Below are 22,510 nucleotides of genomic sequence, written 5' to 3' on the forward strand. Positions count from 1 at the left end.
AAAAAAATCTTATCAATGTCTTGTTTGTCTTCCTGTCCGTATCAGTTCATTGGTTCAGGGGGTTGAATTGGACCATTATGCCAATGATTAATTGCAAGCCTTATTTACTACACGAGCTGTGAGTGGGCCTGTTGTGTGCTCCGGCTACACCGCATGAACATGAGCGATGATCAATTTATCTCCTCAACTGAGTGTTGTCCTGGACTTTTTTGACATTGGCCAGGTGAGCACAAGTCTCATAATTCAGCGTGAGCGTTCCTGCTCTTCATCATATGAAATGTGCTCCAATTGAAAGTCAACTTGCACAACTCCATAGCTTTTCTCTTTCCCAGGGAGAACACGTTTCAGCTCCAGTCTGTTCAGTGTGTTGGCGCAGGACTGTGGAAAACGGCAAATTTGATACATGACTCATACATGGTCCAAGTATTTGACCGCCAAGACCCCGAATAGGGCAACTAGTTGTTTGGTTAGCCCGATTTAATATGCTACATGGTCAAAAGAATTGGGACATATCGCAGAGTAAAATTTGAGCAATTTCCAATCTTCTGGGAAGACTTTCTATCGTACACTGGGATGTGTTAATGGGAATGTTTTTCGGGAACTTAATGTGTTTTCCATTTTTCAGGGGCTTTATTTGATAATATTTTAAGGGAATGTTTGTATTTGTTTCATTAATTTACTTGGCATGTTTTTGGGATGTGGGGGGTGGGGACCGGAGTACCCAAAGAAAACCCACACGGGCACGGGAAGAACATGCAAACTCCACAAATGAAGGCCGGAATCAAACCCCTCACTTCTGTACTGTGAGGTGGACGTGCTGCGGACAACTCGTTTTGACACTTAGGACTGCTACTCTGCTGTATTTTCATTTTGGACATGTTGATTCAATACCTCCCTTTTTGAGTCTATTAATGTAGCCGACTGTAAGTATCCCTTCTACTGCTGTACTGCTACTTATGTACAATTCAGAGTCTGCATCTGTTCAATTTGTTGAAGTACAGATCCATCAATATTTTAACAGGTCTTTTTTTTCTTCAGCACACTACTACTTGTACGATATTACCGCTTGAGTACTTTTACCACGTCTGATAATTGACCATCAACATTCATTTTCACTTTTGCACTGCATTTCGTTAAGAATCTGTAATTTTGCGTCAGATTTGAATCAGTACTCATTTTATCAACGTTATCTCCACGTTCTAATACCGGTACTTCTACTTAAGTACTTTTGACACACACGCAGAGTGGGTTTTGTGTATCCCCAAGTCCCAACGTATGTTTTTTGGAGGTTAAAAATATCGGCGGTGCTGGATCTTTGTGGCCGCTCCCACCCCCCCCTGGCGTTCCCTGCGCGGGGCGCCTGACGCAGTGAGCCCAGCCTGCCTCCAAGCTGTAGTTCGGGGACACCGAAGACGAACTCCCACTTCCACTTCCACGCGTCAGCCGAGAACGCTACACTATGTGTGGGGTGACGAGGAGGGCGGAGAGGGCGGAAGGATTTACCTCGACCGGAACCAGAGTGAGGAGGACGATGAGCGTTGGAGTTGGGACGTTTGTCAAACTTGTGGCGGTCGTCGCGTTTGTGCTCCCCAATTTAGTGCACGCGCAAACGGGTACGTTCGGCACACTTTTTCTAAAATGTGGGATTATTTTCGACAATCTCGTAATGTTTGTCAACAACAGACAGGAAATACTTCCGAGAGACATTAAAGTAGTAGACAATCAACAATAAAGTAAAAGTCCTGATGATTCAACACCTGTAAGTGGACATGAAAGCAATACAGACACTGTAATGTACTAAAGTAACAAATGTTAGCCGAATAGCATAATGTCCCTTGTCATTTTTTAATTTACTGCCACAATAGCAAAATAATGTTTGACAAAAATTGTTTTTTCTTTGTCTATTTGACTATGTTTCCTGTGATGACAGGAATCCGCAAAGGTTGAATCGAGACAACTCCACTCTTGAAGCCGCTCCCCTCAAATTAAAAGCACATTGAAAAAAATGGGATTTTGCGAATATGGGGCTGCCAAATCGCAAGTATGCATGGCTCGACTAGTTGTAATATCACCATTCAACACTAGATGGCAGATTTTGCTATCGATATTGTCAACTGCCCAATACTTTAATGTGAGTAGGCCGAATAATTTTAAACGGTTTTGGAAGGACATGCAGGATAAACATAGTACCTCGATAATATTAACATTTTGAGTGGGTTAATTTTTTTCAAAAAACGCACAAAATGAAATCTTGCCTTTAATGTTGGTTTTGTTGTTCACTAGTTTTGTGCCTTCCTTGAATGGTAATTTTTATACCGGAGCCCCATGCAGTGGTTATCGTTTGCTGCAAACACTTTGTTGTTGAGTTAGGATAGTGGATCTTTTATACATGCATTGAGAATGTATTATGAACATTTATATATATTAAAAGCATATATTTTGCTCATATTTTATCCATGTTTGAAATTGTATTTTTGTCATACATCTGATTCGGAAATGAGTGGTCCTTTATGGCCCACCAGTAGCACTAGGAGAAAAATTGGAGCCGCCTTTATCATTTTAAGTTGCTCATCACTCTCCTACAGTCTATTGAATGTACGCTGAAGGATAAAATGCACCCATTGCTGCAAAACACTCCAAAGCTATCATCCAAGGATATTGTGCAGTCAGGTGAGGACAGGGGCAGAATGAAGAGTGATGCGGCCAGGTGCCGAAGCTGTCAGTGACACACTGTACTCGCGGTGCATCTCCATCAGGTCTGTTCCACCTGTCTGTTAGGCTATCACCTCAGGCTCCTTCTCATGTTTGTTATATTAAAGAAGGATGCAAAGGTCACGATTTTCACGCTGAATCGTGATCCCATTTAAATGGCTGAAGGTGTCGCTAATGAAGGGTTGTTCCATGTATTGATTGTCTCCATTTCCAGCACTTCCTCCCGAGTGTGCTCCGGGGGGTCATGAGGTCCTACAGAACCCGTACCGCAGCACCACCTTCAACTCCAACTGGCTGCTGCAGTCATCGCTCCGGGACTTTGTGTGCGACCATTCCCTGGCGCCAGGATGGTACCAGTTCCAAATCTTCAACAAGCCCGCCAGCATGCCCACCCGGTGTGTGGAGGTATAAATTCTCATCCGTCAAAATGCCAAATTGCGAAAATGACTTTATTTACCCTCTGCAAATACATTTCTCATGTACACATCTCAGCTCACGTCAGGATTACTTGGTCCAGCCCTCTTCAAAGCAAAATGGCCGGCAAAGCTTCTTGAGACTTTTTCTGGGTCAACTTATGCTAGACATGTCAATCAAGTCTCATGTGCTTTGGGGGCTGACTTTAGAAAAACAAACATTTGGGGAGTGGAGTGCACTTGAATGAAGCGTTGCCGCTTGTGATAGGTGAACCACTGTGGGACCCAGGCTCCGGTGTGGCTCTCCCTGGGAGAAGGCGAGTCGCTGCCGGGTCCTCTGGAACTTCGACATTTGACCGCCTGTGCCACCTGGCAGTTGTTCCCCAGCAGCAGCAAGCAATGCTGCCTCTTCCGCATCCCGGTGTCCGTACGCAACTGTGGAGAATTCTACGTTTACTTGCTGCAGCCCACTCAGGGATGCATGGGTTACTGTGCACAAGGTACTCTACATCTGTAAATATGGCCACACAAAGGACGTACATAAACGAAATGGACAAAAGTAGGAGGCGGATCAATACACCTCTTCAATTCAATATGACGAGACATCGTAATTTTTACAAGAAAAGGGTAGGAAGGTGTTGGATATTTATTTGGGTGGGTTAATTAGTTGGTGGGTTAATTACTTGGCCATTTGGTTAGTTTGTTGATTGGATGAAAAAGTTCTTTTCTCCCGTGTGGAGTTTGCATGTTCTCCCTGTGCCTACGTGGGTTTTTTCCGGGTACACCGGTTTCCTCACACATTCCAAAAACATGCATGGCAGGCTGATTGAACACTCGAAATTGTCCCTCGGTGTGAGTGTGAGCGCGGATGGTTGTTCGTCTTTGTGTGCCCTGCGACTGGATGGCAACCGGTTCAGGGCGTCCCCCGCCTGCCGCCCGAAGACGGCTGGGATAGGCTCCAGCGCCCCCCGCAACCCTTGTGAGAATAAAGCGGATTGGAGGATGGATGGATAGTTGGTATGGTGAAAAATTTGTGATTTGTTTGGATGGTTGGATGATTGGGAAGATATAAGGTTGCTTAGTTATTTAAGTGAATGGGTGTTTGGTTAATTAGTTATTAGTTTGAAACTTAGTTTCTTATTTGGATGGTTAATTGTTCGGATATTATTTGTATTGTTGGTTACTTTACGAGTTGGTTGTTAGTTCCCGACTTGGTTGTTGGTTACTTAGTTAGTTAGTTAATAGTTTACTGCCATAGAGAACAATGGACAGGTGTTTGTGTCCATGGTCGTTCTTTCTTCTTCATTTCTGTCAATCAGTCATGCAGCCTGCCTCTCCGTCCAAGCTCGTGATCACTCCTGAGTGGACCTCAGGTGGCGTGCATCTGAAGTGCAGCTTCTCCAGCATCTCCAACAATTCCAGCAGCTCGCTGGGCCACGTGGTGGCCTGGTCCCGAGCTTCACCTCAGGGCAAGCGGGAGGAGCTCAAGCGGGAGACGACCATCCAGACGTGGGCCCTCATCGAGCTGGATGGCTTCAACCTCCGTCTGGGAGACAAGGTTAAGGCTCACTTCATCAAAAGAAAAATCAAAGAAGTCAATCAGTTGTGTCAAGTAATTTCTGAATGAATGTCTTTTTCTCAGGTTCACTGCTCCGTCTACAGCTTCTATTTGGACTCTCCGGATGTCCACGGTGTTTCAGTGGAAAGTCAAGAATTCTTTGCTGGGATTCGGGTACATTCCAGCCTTTTTCATTCGTCAACATTACTTTTGGGTTTTGGCACTTTTTTAGGGGTGGCAGATTAAGCCGACAAAGGTATTTAGCAATATTTAGCAACTTTTAATCATGTTCGGGACACTTTTAAAATATAAAATATGGATGTAATGTTTTATTTTTTATTTAAACATGATACATTTTTTATATTTAATGCATTTTAGCTAGCATTATTTGACAAAATAACTAATAATAATAACGATTCTAATAATTTGTATAAAACAATGAGAAGATAAGATAAGATAAGATAAGAAAACCTTTATTAGTCTCGCAATGGAGTAATTCCCAATTCACAGCAGCAAAGTAATGAAAGGAAGAAGTAGAAAAATACACAACAAAACAAAGTTTTACATAGTATAGAAAGCTATAAACTGGATGTTGTTCTGTATTTGTGAACGGTATACTGACTTAGTTTTAAAATAGCAACTATATTTATAGTTTTATTGTTATTCTATATATTGAAATGATTTATTTTGTAGCCGTAAGTGCATATGAGCTGAGACAATTTCTGCGCTAAGTGCAGCTGAGACCGGAGATGAGCGTCCTGTCCGAGGACGGGAAGCTGTACGAGCTGATGATCGAGAGCACCGTTCCCGTCCCGTGTCTGCAAGAGTCGCTATCGTCATCGTCATCCTCCTCTTCTCAGTCAAGACGTTGCTCTATCTCCTTGACGCTCGGCACAAACAGTCATGGTGACCATACAAACACTTCAGAACCTGCAAGACGAGTACCATTTATTTAAGTTTTACACATGACACACACAGCTTATTCTCTTGAGATAAGATGCATCAACTTTGACGAGCATCTCCTGCTTACTAATGATATGCAAGTGTATATATTTATTTAATTAGATGTTTATGTTTCAATAATTTTATAAATTAGAATATTTTTTTAAAATGTCATATTTTATGTATTTTACGTTACACCTAGTTTCATTGGTTCATATAATTGTTTAGTTTTTTTTTTTTTTTTTTTTACATTATTTGCACATCATAAATAGCATTCTGAGGAAAATCACAGGGGCGGCCCGGTGGCAGACTGGTTAGCGTGTCGGTCTGTGTGGGTTTTCTCCGGGTACTCCGGCTTCCTCCCACATTCCAAAAACGTGCATGGCAGGTTAATGGAACACTCTAAATTGTCCCCAGGTGGGGGTGGGAGTGCAGATGGTTGTTCGTCTATGTGTGCCCTGCGATTGGCTGGCAACCGGTTCAGGGTGTCCCCCACCTACTGATTAAAGACAGTTTGGATAGGCTCCAGCACGCCCCGTGACCCTTGTGAGGATAAGCGCATCAGAAAATGGGTGGATGGATAGGTGCAATGTTCCAATCGCTTTCTTTAATCCTTGAATACATTTCTTCCACCTATCCATTTTCTGAACTGTATTTTTTAAAATTCTCATTTATTGTATTATGTTGTGTAATGTATCTTCATTTTCATGAATTAGCTATTTCCATCCTGACATGTCCAGTATAATCCATGTAAGTCCAGTTGTGCTTTAATTTCAAACCCTCAAGCAATTAACTATAATGTAACATGAAAATGTGCGTGAGTTATAGATTTGGCGGTATTGGGCACCGATGTGTCCCTGTCCTCGTGCTCAGTGGACTTAACCGGGGCTCCGTGCCAGGACGGCGTGTGTGGCCGTGCTGTAGTCCACTACACCGCGGTCACCGACTTTGTCAGAGATGGTGATCGGACCACTAACATCTCTGTCCGGCCCCTCGTCACCAGCAACTTTGTGTGGAACGGTTATGCGCCAGAGCCTGTTCAGGTAAATGAAATCAGGACAAGTTGACTGTAAGGTCAACACTCGCTGTACTCTTGTAACCACCGTTTATCAATCGCGCCCCTGCTATATCTCAAAATTTTACACCATTGTTTTTTAATGGTTATAACCCTAGACGGGTTGGTTTGAATATAGAGTGTCTTTGCATGTGTATCATATTGTGCCACAACATGCCAGGCAGCATTGAGCTCGACTGGAATCCCCGCAATGAGATCCGGTGGGAATTTTTTTAAGCAGGTAGATTTTTCACAGTTCAAACAGGGATGTCGAAGCATAAGAAACAAGTTGACCAAGTGGCATCTATTTTTCAGTGGGTGGGGTTTCATGCCCACAGCATGTGAGAGTGGAGATGAGGGCTTGATTTTTAACAATTTTGAAGCCCCATTTTATATAATAGGGCTTTTTATTTTTTTTCAAATTTGCGGTGTGTTAAATTCTAAAGACATTTATTTTCAAGTTACAGGGACTTAAAATGTGTTCAGAACATAAGGTGGTAAGATTCAAGCTATTAGGTTCTATATCAGGAATTTAAATGATGGATGGATTTTTCTTTTATAGATCAAAGTGCAGGATATACCTTCAGCATACTGTTACTCCTTCACTGACCCTCACGTCATCACATTTGATGGCAGGTACTTCACTTATTTTTCCATCCATGACATTCGCAATATCATGAAAAATAAAATTTTTCCTCATTGAAAATAATCACTGAATCAGTTTCACTTCTTTACATTGTATTGAATGACCCCATTACTGTCAGTAAAATGTTCTCGTAAAGAATAATATTCTAGAGTGCTAATAGAGTTGTGTCTTCCCCCTCACAGGCGCTACGACAATTACCAGTTGGGCACCTTCGTGCTGTACAGGAGTGCACGTTGGCCTTTTGAGGTCCACGTGCGGCAGTGGGAGTGCGGGGGTGATGGGAGGGCGCCCACATCGTGTGCGTGCGGCGTGGCGGCCCGCGATGGCAACGACGTGGTCATTTTGGACATGTGCGACGGCGACTTAGGCCAAACCAAACCTCGCCTCTCAGTGAAGAAGCGAGAATTGCGCAAGAGCGCGGTGCGGATCCATGAGGCCTACCAGCGGCGCAAAATCACCGTGAGTGTCGGCACACGTTACACTCACTCACCTTTTGGGGGTTACTTTTTAAGCATATAGAGAAACCATCCCATTGCTAATATACAGTAGTTTAAGCCAGTCCAGTGTTCTGTCGGAAAAAAACTGATTGTCTCGGCCGATTTAACTGACATGGCAACACACAGAGGCTGAAACCTGATGGGACAAAAAGTTGCCTGATGAAAACGAGTTTCACACCCGGACCTAAAATGATGCAAAGGGACCGATCTGGCCCGTGCGCTTTGAGTTTGACACCTGTGCTTTCCACCCTTACCACAGTTGACTTTCTCATCCGGAGCAATGGTACGTGCCGACGTGGCAGATTGGGGTCTGAGTCTGACGCTGAGGGCCCCCGGTTCAGACAGGGGCCACACTGAGGGTCTTTGCGGCACCTACGACGGACGGCCCAACAATGACTTCCTTTCCTCAGCAGCAACTACAATGGAGGATTTGCAGGCTTTTATTTTTCATTGGAGGTCAGTGTGCCATGGAAGCACTCGTTTCCACCAAGCAGTATGATTTGGTTCGATGCACAATGCCATTGTAAAGGGTCAGATCAAAACTGTACATGAACCAACTGTCCGTGGGATGCAGGATGGTTTTGTTGAGTTCACTACAGTACACAGTAAACAGTATTAGCCCTTGTTTCTACCAAGCTGTACGATGAACTCAGTTCAAGGTCTCAAAATGTCCAATACGTTTGTGGCTGTTGCCATTTTACGTTCATCTCAATCTGAACCATACCATTGTGAACTGAACTGAATTGTAACGCTGAGTGGGAATGCATCTTTTTCCCTTCTGCTTAGGCTCCGTCCAGGAAGCAGCCTGTTTGACACCATACCACCACCATCATCGTCGCCTGTACGAAATTCTGGCAAATTCTGTGACTGTCAGTCATTTGCCCTAATTGATACACCATCCATGGGTTCCCCGGATGAAACCTGTTTTCTCCATGGGAACTTGCGCTTCCCTGCCATCATCCCATCCCTGGACGTCACAGCCGAGTACATCGGCTCAGTAGAGTTACTCGCCGGGGAGGAACAACCAGCGCAACCCTCCAGGGCTCCCCTATCCGAGCGGTGGGGCAGGGACACCCATCAATTCATCCCCACCCCCCTACGCCAAAGCCTCAACAAGTCTGAGCTGGAGAGCTTCGCCTATTTCTTCCCCAAAGACCACGAACCTGACACTCGTGTAGACATTGATTTAACATGGCCGACGCCCTCCGGGTTGACTGAGAATGAAGCACAGGCTGAGTGTTGGGAAGCGGTCGCCAACTCCAGCCTGGCCCTGGGCTGCTTCGGTCTCCTCGGTGCCGACGTGGTTGGCAGCGCGGTGGAAATGTGTGTCAGCGACTTGCGGCTGAAGGATGAACGATCCTGGCTGCATGCTGTCCTGCCCCTGCTCGAGAACGAGTGCGAGAGGCGGCTTGTGGAGGAGGGCCTCGGGGGACTGCCCCACCGGGATCTCTGGGACCGCCTAGACCACCGGGACGCTGTGTCTGTGCTCAAGTGTCCCGATTTGTGCAATGGAAACGGGCAGTGTTCGGAGTGGGGATGTGTCTGCTTTCCCGGCTTTGGAGCCTACGACTGCAGCATCTTGTCTGGTGAGGCAAAACACACTGAGGTGGGGGCTCTTGCACGGTCTGAACAATAATTGTATCAGAATCCCAACTGATAGAGTACCAAATAAGTACTGGTCTTAGCATTGATTGGATTTGTCATCTTTTGTGTGTTTGTGTGTGTGTGTGTGTGTGTGTGTGTGTTTCAGAGCATACGCCAGAGATCACGCATCTGGAGTCAGGAGGCCTGTGCAACATTCGTGATGACGACTGCTCCAACATTCGCGTTTCAGGTGTCGGCTTCAAGGATGGCCATCAGCTCAAGTGCGAGTTCGTCCAAGAAAAGGTACTTCCTGTACTTTTCTTGTTTTTCTACTATTTCCTGTGTCAAGATGAATGTCTTCTAATGTCTTGTTGACTTGCCATGAGTTGGTGGGAGGCAAGTGGCTTGCGGCTGAGCCTCATTTTGTCGCTGCCACCTTCATGGGTGTGATGGCCGTGGAGTGCCGCCTCCCTCTGGAAGTCGCTCGAGCCACTGCAGGCGTGGATGCATCTGGAGCGTTGACAAAGCGACCATTCCTGGCCCGCTGGCAGGTCAAAGTGAGGACAGACCTGGTTAATATTGTTGTTGTAGATATTTGGGAGTTAAAAAATATATATATATACTGTGTATATATATATACCGTATTTTCACGACCATTCGACGCACCGTATGGTTGGGCGCAGTCTCATTAATGGGTGCTATTTCTGTATTTTACACATAGACAAAACGCACTGTATTATTGGGCGCAATTTTAAAGTGGTAAAACATACGCCAGCTTAAACATACGGCATGCATGCGCGCACGCTAAAAACACGTTAGCTTGTAGCATACGGTAGCATGCCAAGACATACAGATACAAGCTAAAAACACGTTTTTAAAAAGGCAACGGAAGCAAAACTGAGTTCCGTTGTATTTTATTTAGCCATCGTACAATGTACTCACGTTTTTCGATCAATCATCACCCAGAAATCCATCAAAGTCCTCATCCTCTGTATCAGAATTGAACAATTGTGCAAGTACCGGTAATCCATCAAAAACGCCGTGTTCCCTCTCGTTGTCAGTCACTCTCATTGCCATGTGGCTCCACAGAAATGATGCCGGCTTTGCCAAAAACTCGAACAACAGTGCAAGCAGACACGTTCGTCCAAGCAGCCACAATCCATTCGCAAATTGTGGCGTAACTCGCCCGGCGCTGCCTCTCACTCTTTGTAAAGTTATGTTTGCCATCGATCATTCATTATTCCCATGCCGTTCGCAACTTTACTTTGAACGCCGATGTCCAGCGGTTGGAGTTCTTTAGTCAAGCCTCCGGGAATAACGGCAAGCTCAGAGTTCATTTGCTTGACTTGGTTTTTCACCGCTGCTGTGAGATGGGCACGCATGCCAAAAGCATAACCGATGGCTTGAAGTTTGAACTGAGCTTCGTAGGTGTGTCTCTTTGTAGAATTTATTTTCGGGGGTTCTTAGAAACCAAAACCGAAGTTGTTTTGCAACAATGCACATAGCCACACTCTATACAGGTGTTGGTACCTGCTTGGGGCGTACCTTTAGCATCCACTTACACGCCCACCCTTCACCCATTGGCGGACTTCTTCCCCGCATGCCTGTCCTCACTCACATCTGCCTTTTCTCTCTCTCGCTCTCCATATGTGTATATATACACGCCCACCCTTCACTGATTGGCCGACTTCTTTGCCGCATGCCTGTCCACAGTCACTTCCGCCTTTTCTCTATATAAACAGCGTGTCGGCTGTCAGTCAGGTTTTGGAACTCAGCGCATAGACAAGACGCTCCGCATCATAAGGCGTCCTGTCCATTTTGGAGAAAATTTTAGACTTTTAATGGCGCCTTATAGTCGTGAAAATACGGTATATATATATATTTTTTTTATTCTAGCGGCAGCATCACATCCTTTATTAATATAGACTTGAATGAAATGGAATATTGTGGATTTATTTAAAACAATTCAATTTTAATAAAATAAAATAAATACATTCGATAAAAGTTAACAAATAATATACATTAAAATAACACCAAGCAAAATCAAATGCTTAACATAAAACAAGATCACATAAATTAGGGTAAAATAAAATTATGTTCAATAAAATGAAATGAAATATAACATAAAATACAGTAAATTAAAACATCAGGTAACGGCAAATAAAACAATGTAACAAAATAAAGTAGATTAAGGTAAAATTAGATCATGTAAAATACAATGAAACACACAAAACCTAAACTAAACCAAAATACAGTAAAATAATATGAAGTGAGATACAATAAAATGTAGTGTAAATTCCAATCAAGTCAAGTAATATACAATAAAATATGAGGAAATGCAATAAATTGAATACAACTTCATACAATACAATAAACGGGATGTAAAATTAACCAAAATGAAGTGAAATTCGATAAAATGCAGTAAAGTCAGATAATATGCAGTAAAACTCAGCAAAATACAATCAAAGTTAAAAACAATAATATTGCACTCTGAATAAGATGTAATGTCTTCTGTTCCGGCCTCAAGTTTTTGGGATCCCTGGGAAGCTTTACTGTACATCATGACTTTTTCCCAGAAAATTGTTTTTGACTTCCTTGGTAACAGCATGTATGAATGTTTTCCACACGATCACAAGTTCATCTGCATTCGTTTTCGTCAGGTGTCCAACGACGGTTACAGCTTCAGTAACGCTAAAGTCATCACCGTGTATGACGGAGCGTGTCACCTGTGTGGCCTCCAAGCCGACCCTCTCTGCACACTCAGGGTAAGAACCTTTGACATCTTCTTTCAACTTATGTACTCTACTAATGTGTGACCTCACATGACCACTCCTAGGAGAACACGTGCAGCATCGATGGCGTCTGTTATGATGGAGGACAGTCTCATCCCTTCAACCCTTGCCTGGCCTGTCGACCAAATGTTTCGCAGCATGCCTGGACCGCCCGCCGCGGTACGCCAGAATACAAACACACACAGACACACACACACACACGTTTGTGTACATCACCTAAAATATGTTTGTGACATAAATTACAGTATACTAATATTATTGTGTACTAAAATGAACTAAAATAATGAGATCGAAAAACAAGTAAAATAAAGCAAATACAATCAGGTAAAGTAAAAAAAAAGTTCAATCAATCAGTTATATGATGTAAAAAAAATCATACAGTAAAATAAAAAATGGTGGAAAAATACAGTAAAGTAAGGTCAAATTAAAGCTGAGTTTAAAAAAAGATTTTTAAAAAAAAGTCAAATCAGTAAAAATTTTCAACTAAAGTTTATGTCATTTGGACTTTTCTGCTTCTTCGTCCGTCAACAGAGAACGAACCCCCCACACTGGCATCCTTGCCCTCCCTCCTGTGGTGCTTCCAAGGGGAGGAGTTCATCTACCAGCTGCAGGCTCGGGACCCCGAGGGCTCACCGGTGATCTTCGCTCTCCGCTCGGGTCCTGAGGGCGTGTCTTTGTCTCCGACTGGCCTTATCCGGTGGAAGGCCACCCCGCAGCAAACGCGCACCTACAGCTTCGACTTTACCGTTTCGGACAACTGCCATGCCGAGACCTCTGCTTCCCTGCACGTATGGCAGCCTATCTTTACCACCTTTCCTCTGCACTGACCACTCGAGCAAAGAGTGCACATGAACTAGAGTCCTGTCATATACTAAATACAATCGACATATGCAGTCAGCATTTTACACATATTTTTCAGACTATAACTCGTACATTTTTTTTCGGCGTTACGCTCGTCCTGTGACTTATAGTCAATTGCGATTTGTCCAGTATATATTAAAATTAGAGCCTGAACAGGCAAGCGAAATCCCTTTTCTGTTCACATTTGAAATTTTCATGCCATTTAAAAAATGAAATGTTTTGACAACTTGCATTTGCTCGCAGATGTCGGTGCGTCCATGCGAGTGTGCGAACGGCGGCTTGTGCGAAAGGGACGTCAACGCGCCCGCCGGTAGCGGCGAGTACACATGTGCCTGCCCAAGTGGGTTCAAAGGTCAGCGGTGCGAGGTGGACGTGGACGACTGCAAACCCAACCCCTGCAGGCTGGGACGCTGCCTGGACGGACCCGACTCCTTCACGTGCATCTGCCCACCCGGAATGACAGGTCACTTGACATAGGCCTGTCGAGGGACAAAGTATTACGGCAAACGTGGAGTTGGAGTTGTTTACACCACTTGCAATTAACTCCAGGGGATTCCGGCTGTGGGACTACATAGCAGCCACACGGACTGTTTCTGGAGAGTGGCTAAAGGTTTAGCCAGTTATCAGCCAACATTCTCATTTGCTGACTTCTCCGTAACTCAACAGGCCATGGCCGCCTTTTTAAAATGCACACACATTCAACGTCACAGATACTACAATGTCGAAAGTGAGGATTGCGAGGGTGAACACGCCTAAATTTAGTTGGCATAGCCTCCAGCACACCTGTGAAAATAGATGGATATATTATTGTATTTTTAGATTTTGCTTGTTTGCTTGTTTAAGTTGTGACGTCAGCATGTGCGGTGTGTGCTCAGGTGGAACGTGTCGAGAGGACGTGGACGAGTGCGTCTCTAGTCCGTGCTACCCCGGCGTGGACTGTATCAATACTCTGGGCTCCTTCTCCTGTGGACTCTGCCCACGTGGATATGCCGGTGACGGCATCACATGCATTCGTGAGTCCTCTTGGATTTTACTTTCAACATTATTTATTTAATTATATTCGTGTTAGATTGGTTCGCACGTCTGCCTCACAGTGCAGCGGTGCATGGTTCAATTCTGGCTCTGGCCTTCCTGTGTGGAGTTTGTGTGTTCTCCCTATGCCTGCGTGGGTTTTCTCCGGATACTCCAGTTTCCTCACATATTCCAAAAACATGCATCTCAATATACATCTCAAATTATGAGGGTGTCCACACTTACGCCAATGCATTATCTCAGTTGTTTGGCTGTTGTGCTTTCTTTTCAAGTCATCTTTTCTAACTTGCAGTGTTTTGCAGGACAGGCGAGCGACGCTGCTGAACAAATTCCCATCAGCAGACTGAATTCAGGCAGGGAGATGATGCGCACCACCTTCTCCTCATTTTCATCATCCCCCACCTTACCCAGGCGGTCCCCCGACAGAAGCAAGAGACCAGGCGCCACCGTTGCCAACCCACGCAGAGCTTCTTCGTCTTCTTTGGAGAGAAGCCCCGGACCCTGCCCGTACGGATATGCGGCCGATGGAGTAACGTGCAAAGGTAGGCTCACCATAAAGCAGGGGGCCACAGAATAAAGACAGAAACAATAAAATGCTTTGTTGTTTTTTTGTGAAGCATATACCTAAAAACTTTGTTCAATTATTGAATTAAAAATGTATGGCACATTCAAGTTTGGCAGTCGTGGATTTGAATATTTGCTGATTTCTTTTTCTTTTTTTTTTTTTAATCCCAATTATCTTTTTTTTTTTAGACTTTCTATTTTTAAAAATATCCAGGATTTTTTTTTCCCCATCTCCCCATTTTTTTTGGGGGGGGGGGGCATATTTGGGATTTTATCGGTTTTGAGGGTTGGGAAAAAAAGAATGTATTTATTTATTTATTGAGAGAGAGCCTACTTACCACTCCCTATCACTGCTCTAGTGGATAGGGAACAATTACAAACATAATACCTCTTGTGAGTGAAGCTACCGTTTTGCTGTTGTCCAGCTGTGTGTAGGTTTCAATGCGGGAGGAACATGGGGTGCACGCAGCCCAACACATGCACCTGCAAGGAGGGATACACCGGATACAACTGTCACATGGGTAAGTGACACATAGAGGAGCCCCCCCCCCCCCCCCCCCAAAAAACCCTGTTCATCTCAACTGCATACTCCATTGTCGAATGATGCATCTTTTTATTTGAGTGTGTGTTCGTGAGGACTTTTTCGAATCATTCATGGACTGAAGACATCTTGAAGTGAACCTCTTCAACTATTAATTGAGAAGCTCTTTTCTATGTTTCGTACATGCCACCCAAGCCGTGTGCCGACCAGATTGCAAGAACCAGGGCAGATGTGTGCGTCCTAACGTGTGCGAATGCCCCCTAGGCTATGGTGGCCCCACCTGTGAAGAAGGTAACAGGCCAACATCACAACACGTGTGTTTTTGAAATCTTTTTATATTTCTTTTTTGTCTTTTTATTTTTTTGGGGGGCAACCGAATAGCAAGCTGTGAGCCGCCGTGCCAACACGGAGGCACGTGTCTTGCCAGGAACCTTTGCACATGCTCCTACGGCTACGTTGGACCAAGATGTCAAATCTGTGAGATATCATTCTTTTGGTTATTATTCTCCTGTCTTGCATGGGGGGGGGGGGGATGCAATTGTATTCATGTCAGGGCAGCTTATATCTAATGTTGTGCCTTTTTGAGGTAGTAAAATTACGGTTGTATTTTCATAATATTCAGATTTTTTTATTATTAAATTATAATTTTATTCTCATAAATTTACGTTATTCTCAAAATACCCCCCCACCCCCCGCCACACACACACACACACACACGCACACACACACACACACTTAAAACTTTACTCCTTCTAATAAAATCCTTTCCTGGTAAAATTACATCTACTATTCTTGGAAAATAATAGACTTTATTCTGTAATTTTGAGAGGGTAGAATTATAACTAATGCTGTTTCATCATAATTCATAAACCATTTAAAATGACTGCGTGTGTGTCAGTGGTGTGTAACAGGCACTGTGAAAATGGCGGCGAGTGTGTTTCTCCCGACGTGTGCGAATGTAAACCAGGCTGGAATGGCCCAACCTGCAACTCAGGTATGATGCAACACAACCCATCGTATTTTTATATTGATCATAATAATAATAATAATATGAAATAGTGAAGTCATTGTGTGCGTGTGTGTGTGCGTAGCTGAATGTAATCCGGTGTGTCTGAATGGAGGAACGTGCATCAAACCAAACGTATGCACTTGTCCCGCCGGATTCTACGGCTTGCAGTGTCAAATTGGTGAGAAAGAAAATTCCTTTTTTTCACCTGGTATTTTGACTTTTTATCGCAGAAAATTACATCTTTATATTCTCAATATTAGTTTTTTCTCAAAATTACAACTTTTTCACTGGTGGAAATTATGACTTAAACACCCGTTTTTTTCATTATTTGTTAATGGATATTAAATAAAAGAAATCTTTTTTTATTATAGATTCTCTCCGTTCTTTCATCTTAGTACTTGTGGTAAAAATGACAGCCCCCACCCCCGCCCCCACCAATTAAATTACAATGTAATGACATTGTTTTTATGTGTTTTTCCATAATAAAATTAAAGGTTTATTCTCATAAAATGTCGTTATTGTCTTGATACTTTTATACTTTCCTCATACAGTATTGTGTATTTTTTTTATGTGGTTGGATGACACATTTTTCCTTATAAAATGTAATATTTGGAAATGCAAAAAAAAATCACAATTTATACTTTTACTGTGGTTTTATTATTTCAATGCACAATATCGGTGAGTGTGTTTGTGTGTTAGCCGTATGCAGTCCACCTTGCAAGAATGGAGGTCAGTGCAGGCGAAACAACGTGTGTTCTTGTCCTGAAGGCTACACGGGGAAACGATGTCAAAAGAGTGAGTCTTTCACACACACAGACACACAGACACACACGCACGCTTATTATACAGAAACGCTAAAAAAAACGTGACTATGTTTGTGTGTCTGTGTCGCAGGTGTGTGCGAGCCCACATGTATGAACAAAGGCAAATGTGTGGGGGCCAACACGTGCTCGTGTACGTCTGGCTGGAGGGGAAACAGATGTAACATACGTACGTACGCTAACTTCTTTCTTCTTTCAATATTGTGACCACCACCTCAAAACTAGTACCGGTACTATTTCACCACGAATACTAACTGCTACTATTACGACACAGCTACTCCTTCTAAGTAATATGATCACTCCAACTCTTGCTTCGACTAATAAGTCAACTCAACTTTATTCCTAATTCACTTTAAAGAAAAATAACCGTGACTGCAACCAAAGTGCTTTGCATCATGAAAATGGAACATAAATCATTCCAACTACCGGTACTACGAATTCTACGACGACTACAACTTGTACAAACGCTGAGTGTTTTGTCTTCTTAGCTGTGTGTCTACAGAAGTGTAAAAATGGCGGTGAGTGCGTGGGGCCCAACACATGCCACTGTCCCACTGGCTGGGAGGGTCTGCACTGTCAGACACGTGAGTCACATACAGTACATTGCGTTGATGTATTAGCGTTTAATCATAATCACTGACATTTGCTGTGCGCTGTACATATAGCGGTGTGCAGACAGCGCTGCCTAAACGGGGGGCGCTGCGTGCTGCCCGACTACTGCCACTGTCGGAGGGGCTACAAGGGCCTCACGTGCGCCATTCAGGTCGGTGCCAGATAGTAGAAAAGTGGCGGGTGGGTTCGAGCCATCTCATCTCAATGTACCTTTGTGTGTTTTGCAGGTCTCGCAAGCGTGATGCAATATGAAGTCAAATGATATTGTGAGGGTGTGTGTATATATTATTACAATGGCGCTGCTTAGAGGAGACTTGATGTATGTCTTTTGTCTTTTTTGGTCCCCTTTCCGGTCATCTACCTCAAAGCTTTCTTTTGTCACATTAGGTCGTGCACATTAGTTGCGGATTCCGCCTTTTAATTCATTCACTGCCAGCCGTTCTCAAATCTGTTTCCCGTGTTGACAGTCATTTCAGAGCTTTTTGACTGATCTTTATAAAGTCACAGACAAACATTTTCTATGATTTTTTCCCCCCCTTTTGTATCAATGATGTTTTTTAAACACAACATGCAGTTTTCAGAGTTCACTTCATTTAATGACACAAAATACAGTTCATAAACAGAAACACAAAGCAAGCAGTGTTTGTACAATAATAATGAGAATAAATGAGAACAAAGTAAAGTGGCCTCTCGTGCCCTAGAAGCGCCTCTTCCTCTCCTCACAGCGAGGGCCCAAGAAGGGGGGACGGCAGCGACATTTGTTGGGGGAAATGCATTTTCCTCCATTCAGGCACGGCTGAGTGCACTCGGCTGCAACACACATCAACAAAATAGGTGACCTATGTGAATCGTGGAGATCCCATGAGAAAAGAATTTAGGGTGGTGCGGTATGGAGAAGCCATGAAGGTATACCGGCGATTCACAGTGAACTGCGAACATGTGCGGGCGGGAGCCTTGAATGCGTTAAAACACCTGTGTTTTTTTTCTATCTGAAGGTATTGGAATACTCCTACCTGATAGGATTGTGACATGTACAAGCAGTTGGCTCGTGCAGATCAAAGAATTCAGAAACTAAAAAGAAGACACCTCGCCGATTCAGAAGTTGGAATAGTAAACGCTATTGGCCTTACCGAATTTGGTGAGTGATGATTTCAATAATCTCAGGTACATTTAAGTTACACAGGAGCTCTGTTGATGATCTTAACGTTAGCTTTAGCTAATATATCACCAGAAGAATTGTCATCGATGCGTCACATGAGTTAACATGGCAAAACCTGTAGACATAATGTATCTATCCCAACAAGCTACTGATAGAAAATTGTTGGGGCTAGCTAGCTTGTATAGCTAATGAAAAATCACAAAAAATAAACAATGATAATGGGTAGTACTTCTTCACAAAAGCTCCTCAACTAACTTTCAGGACAATGTTAACTTTTCATATTAGCCAACTTTGAGATTGATTAGCTAGCTAACAATGTCCCTTTTTTGAATCCCAATATGCTTGAGGCTCCACAATTTCAGGGTTATTCAACATCCTGGCAATGTGTTTTCCTCTACTCCAAACCTAACAGCATCAGCATCAGCTTTGCTCACTCTGGTTACATGACCGGCTCCAGAAAATAGAGTCACATAACACGCAGTTGGAGGAAGCTTAATAAATCACCAATGGTCCCTGGAAAAGCAATATATCCCATGGTGCATTGTGCCGTCATGTTGTGGCCATTACTGTTTGGAATCAGTATGCTATCAAGTTTACCGATGTGGCAGGCGCCTCCAAGCCAGCCTTCGGGACAGCTGCAGATTCCAGGGGCCATGCAGAGGCCCCCGTTTCTGCAGCCTTGGGGGCAAATGGCTGTTGGGGAACACACCAGAGAAGCATGATTAGCAGCAGAAATGTATCGTCTGGACAGTGAACCTTAGTTTATCGCAGAGGGGATATTTTCTAGTCTCCCTTGTGATAGGTGAAAATCTGTTCTTAAAAGAGACCATATTAAAATACTGTAAAAACCCTGCCACATGCTTTATATACAGCACAAGCTTATTAAAAGACATTTAAATTATTCCTCTGTGTTCATTGTCACTTTGGTATGATGAACAGGTCTCAAAATAAGAAGCGTAGTGCGTTTGCTTCAAGATAGTCACTCCCAGTGAAAGTTTAGATATAAGTGACATATAAAACAAAAGAGAACTCAACCTTGTGCATTCAATCAAACCAAATTTTGTCTAACTTAATGCTAACATGTAACAGGCTAATGAACAGTACCGTAATATGTTATGGTAAATATAAACCTTCAAACAACTGCTACTTTAACACACACACAGAGTGGCTAAATATACAAAGAGGGCGTACAACAATATTTTCAGGCTCACAGTACATTCTCTCTTTTCTGCAGGAAAAAAAAAACACAATTTGTGTAGTTTAGTTGGGGACTTTCTCTTGATGCTTACTGCTGCTTGATATGTTGTGGCACAACATGCAACGGCAATGAACCCTAAATTGAAACTTTTATACGCACTGGGAAAAAACCCACATAAAATCAATTGTTTAAAAAAAATCTGCAACACAGCTGGGATGCGAACGATGAACAGTGATATAGTGGGTTCACTGTATTTTAATACATCATTCCTTCTTTTCTATGTGGCAACACTGAGATCAGTTGACCGAATGCTGGCCTGTGGATCCAGCTGAGGAAGTAAGCGCCCCCCCCCCCCCCCCCTTCTCTCTCACCACTCTAACCACTGCTGAGCACCATTTGCTGCCGGTGAGCCAAGCTGCTAATGTAATTGGACGTGGGCCCATTTAAAAAAACAAAACAAACAAAAAATAAACCCAACACCAACCCTCTTGGCATTTGGAGCCCGTCCAGCTGGAGGGGCAGATACACTTGGCCACTCCGTTGACAGCGTTGCATTCGCCTCCGTTCCAGCAGCCATCATCACATGTCACTGCACACACAAACAACACAAAACCCAAACAATAATTGGACAACGTAATTTTGTGTGGGTGTGACAATTTACAATGTAAAATGATTACCTTTGTGACAATATCTCCCTCCAAAGCCTGCAGGACATCTGCATTTCCCGGGACGAAGACACACGCCTCCGTTTTTACATTTAGGATAGCAGTTGACTGCATGCACACAATCGATAACAAATTACATTATGTTTTTTCATTAAAAATAAATTCGATGATATGCACCCCCTAAAGTGACATGGAGGAAAAATATTTAAATATGGTTATCAGTAGGATGAGAAAAGTAGTCCATTGAATGCATGGATGGGTGTCACGAGAAGTAATTCCGGTTTGCATTTCTGAGTGAAAATCACCGTGCAGGACCTGGTTTGATTATCGTTTCACCTGGGACTTTAAATACATATTATAGGGGATTCATTGCTGCTTTACTTGCAAGTCGTCACCATTATGTTGTGTCTGTGAGGCATTTAAAACATTGTAAGTCTTATAGTCTGATAAATAAGTCACCACTGTCAGGTAGAGATGTTTTTCATCCTAACGAGGAAGTTTCTGATTCAAACGCGCAAACTTATGTTTTTGCATTTGAATGAGAAACTTTGTTGTTAAGATGAGAAACATATTTCACCAAACTCCCCCGTGTCACTTTAGTGGCCCTGTACGTTTTAAAAGCGAAATTATATATATATTGAAAATAAGTGTATGAAAATAAACTTTTTTTTCTCAAATTAAATCATATACAGGTGTCAATTAGAAGTAGATCACGGAGGTACAGTTTTTCCCTCACCATACTGGCAGTTGTCCCCCTCGTAGCCACGGCTGCACAGGCAAGTGTCGTTGCGGATGCATACTCCCGCGTGCTGGCACGGCGGCTCGCACGTCGCCTTCGGGTCAAAAACGAAGCCCAGGACCACTCCGCGAGGAGCGTCCGAGCGTGCCCAGCATCGGCTGCAACACAGCCCGTACAACCCCACCGCCAGAAGCAAAGCCGCAGTGGCTGATCCCGGTACCCCGAAAAAGCCCATGACTGACTCAGAGGGAGCAAAAAAAAAAAAGTCCGCTAATGGAGGAATTCCACCGGATAAGCTCACGGCCGCCCGGTAGCACGCCCGGAGACAAGCGGGAGGTCAGTGCGGGGGAGGCGGGCGTGGCCGGCTGGCGGGGAGGGTCCTTGGTAGGGGGGGGGGGGGGGGGGGAGCGACTTTGACCGTAAACTTTCACATTTTCATAACATTTTCACTTTAAAGCACTTGTACAATAAAATTAATGTTATCAAATTCAAGTTAACGGTCACTGCCACCGCTACTTGGCCTCTTAGCTGGCTAGTTGTCTATGCTAGCTTCAACTTTGAACACGCATTAGCATTTTATGTCATCAACGTCAGCATTTAACAGGAATATTTCGACCTGACTAGTTTAAGATTCACATTTTGTCAACCCTGAAACTCAAGATTCTATTAAATTTATTAAAATGAACCATGAATGGCCCCGTTAAATGGCATCTTGGCTGTCACATTAGCAACTCGCGTCGACCTCCAACTACTGTTAGCATGAGCATTTAATTTCGTTCACGCCACCAATATTTCTAGTCGCAATTTGAAAAGTGGCAGCTGTCTTTGTGGATTTTTTTCTTCAAAAAAATGGGATGGGTACATCAGAAGCATCGAAAATCTACCATCGCAAATACACACTCATTACTCATTCAAACAAACACGGCAGCACAACTAAGCAACCAAAATGGAGGAGAGCGACTAAGCTTTCTACATCATTTCTTTGCCCTTAACAAAAGTTTCATTTTTTTCTCATACATTTTCACAATATTTTATGCTGTATCTTCGTGCATGTCTATCATGTATTTTTTAACCCTTAAATCAAAGAATACAATGTACATTTGTCAAAACA

At 43.5% G+C, this 22,510-nt stretch overlaps 2 protein-coding genes across 2 annotated transcripts; one reads left to right on the forward strand and one right to left on the reverse strand.

Annotated features, from left to right (window-relative positions):
- The first annotated feature begins 1,459 nt into the window (after positions 1-1,459).
- Positions 1,460-18,256, forward strand: vwde (von Willebrand factor D and EGF domains). Its single transcript, XM_086114495.1, has 29 exons — positions 1,460-1,613; positions 2,927-3,117; positions 3,394-3,625; positions 4,445-4,683; positions 4,768-4,857; positions 5,421-5,589; positions 6,454-6,668; positions 7,242-7,315; positions 7,508-7,784; positions 8,082-8,278; positions 8,609-9,408; positions 9,573-9,709; positions 9,793-9,963; positions 12,067-12,171; positions 12,243-12,357; positions 12,730-12,986; positions 13,303-13,522; positions 13,935-14,072; positions 14,394-14,633; positions 15,081-15,176; positions 15,392-15,487; positions 15,578-15,673; positions 16,095-16,190; positions 16,288-16,383; positions 16,905-17,000; positions 17,100-17,195; positions 17,515-17,610; positions 17,692-17,789; positions 17,866-18,256. The coding sequence occupies exons 1-29, from the start codon at positions 1,460-1,462 to the stop codon at positions 17,878-17,880; spliced, it is 4,902 nt and encodes a 1,633-aa protein (XP_085970621.1). The 3' UTR covers positions 17,881-18,256.
- Positions 18,257-18,325: 69 nt separating this feature from the next.
- On the reverse strand, positions 18,326-21,718 carry seraf (Schwann cell-specific EGF-like repeat autocrine factor). Its single transcript, XM_086114494.1, has 5 exons — positions 21,397-21,718; positions 20,673-20,768; positions 20,480-20,584; positions 19,395-19,490; positions 18,326-18,448 (listed from the first exon to the last, which is right to left on the reverse strand). The coding sequence occupies exons 1-5, from the start codon at positions 21,632-21,634 to the stop codon at positions 18,336-18,338; spliced, it is 648 nt and encodes a 215-aa protein (XP_085970620.1). The 5' UTR covers positions 21,635-21,718; the 3' UTR covers positions 18,326-18,335.
- Positions 21,719-22,510: the final 792 nt, after the last annotated feature.

Source organism: Hippocampus guttulatus, chromosome 6, assembly GCF_054856545.1.
Source record: "Hippocampus guttulatus isolate MCC_2025c chromosome 6, RoL_Hgut_1.0, whole genome shotgun sequence".
NCBI classification, from domain to species: Eukaryota; Metazoa; Chordata; class Actinopteri; order Syngnathiformes; family Syngnathidae; genus Hippocampus; species Hippocampus guttulatus.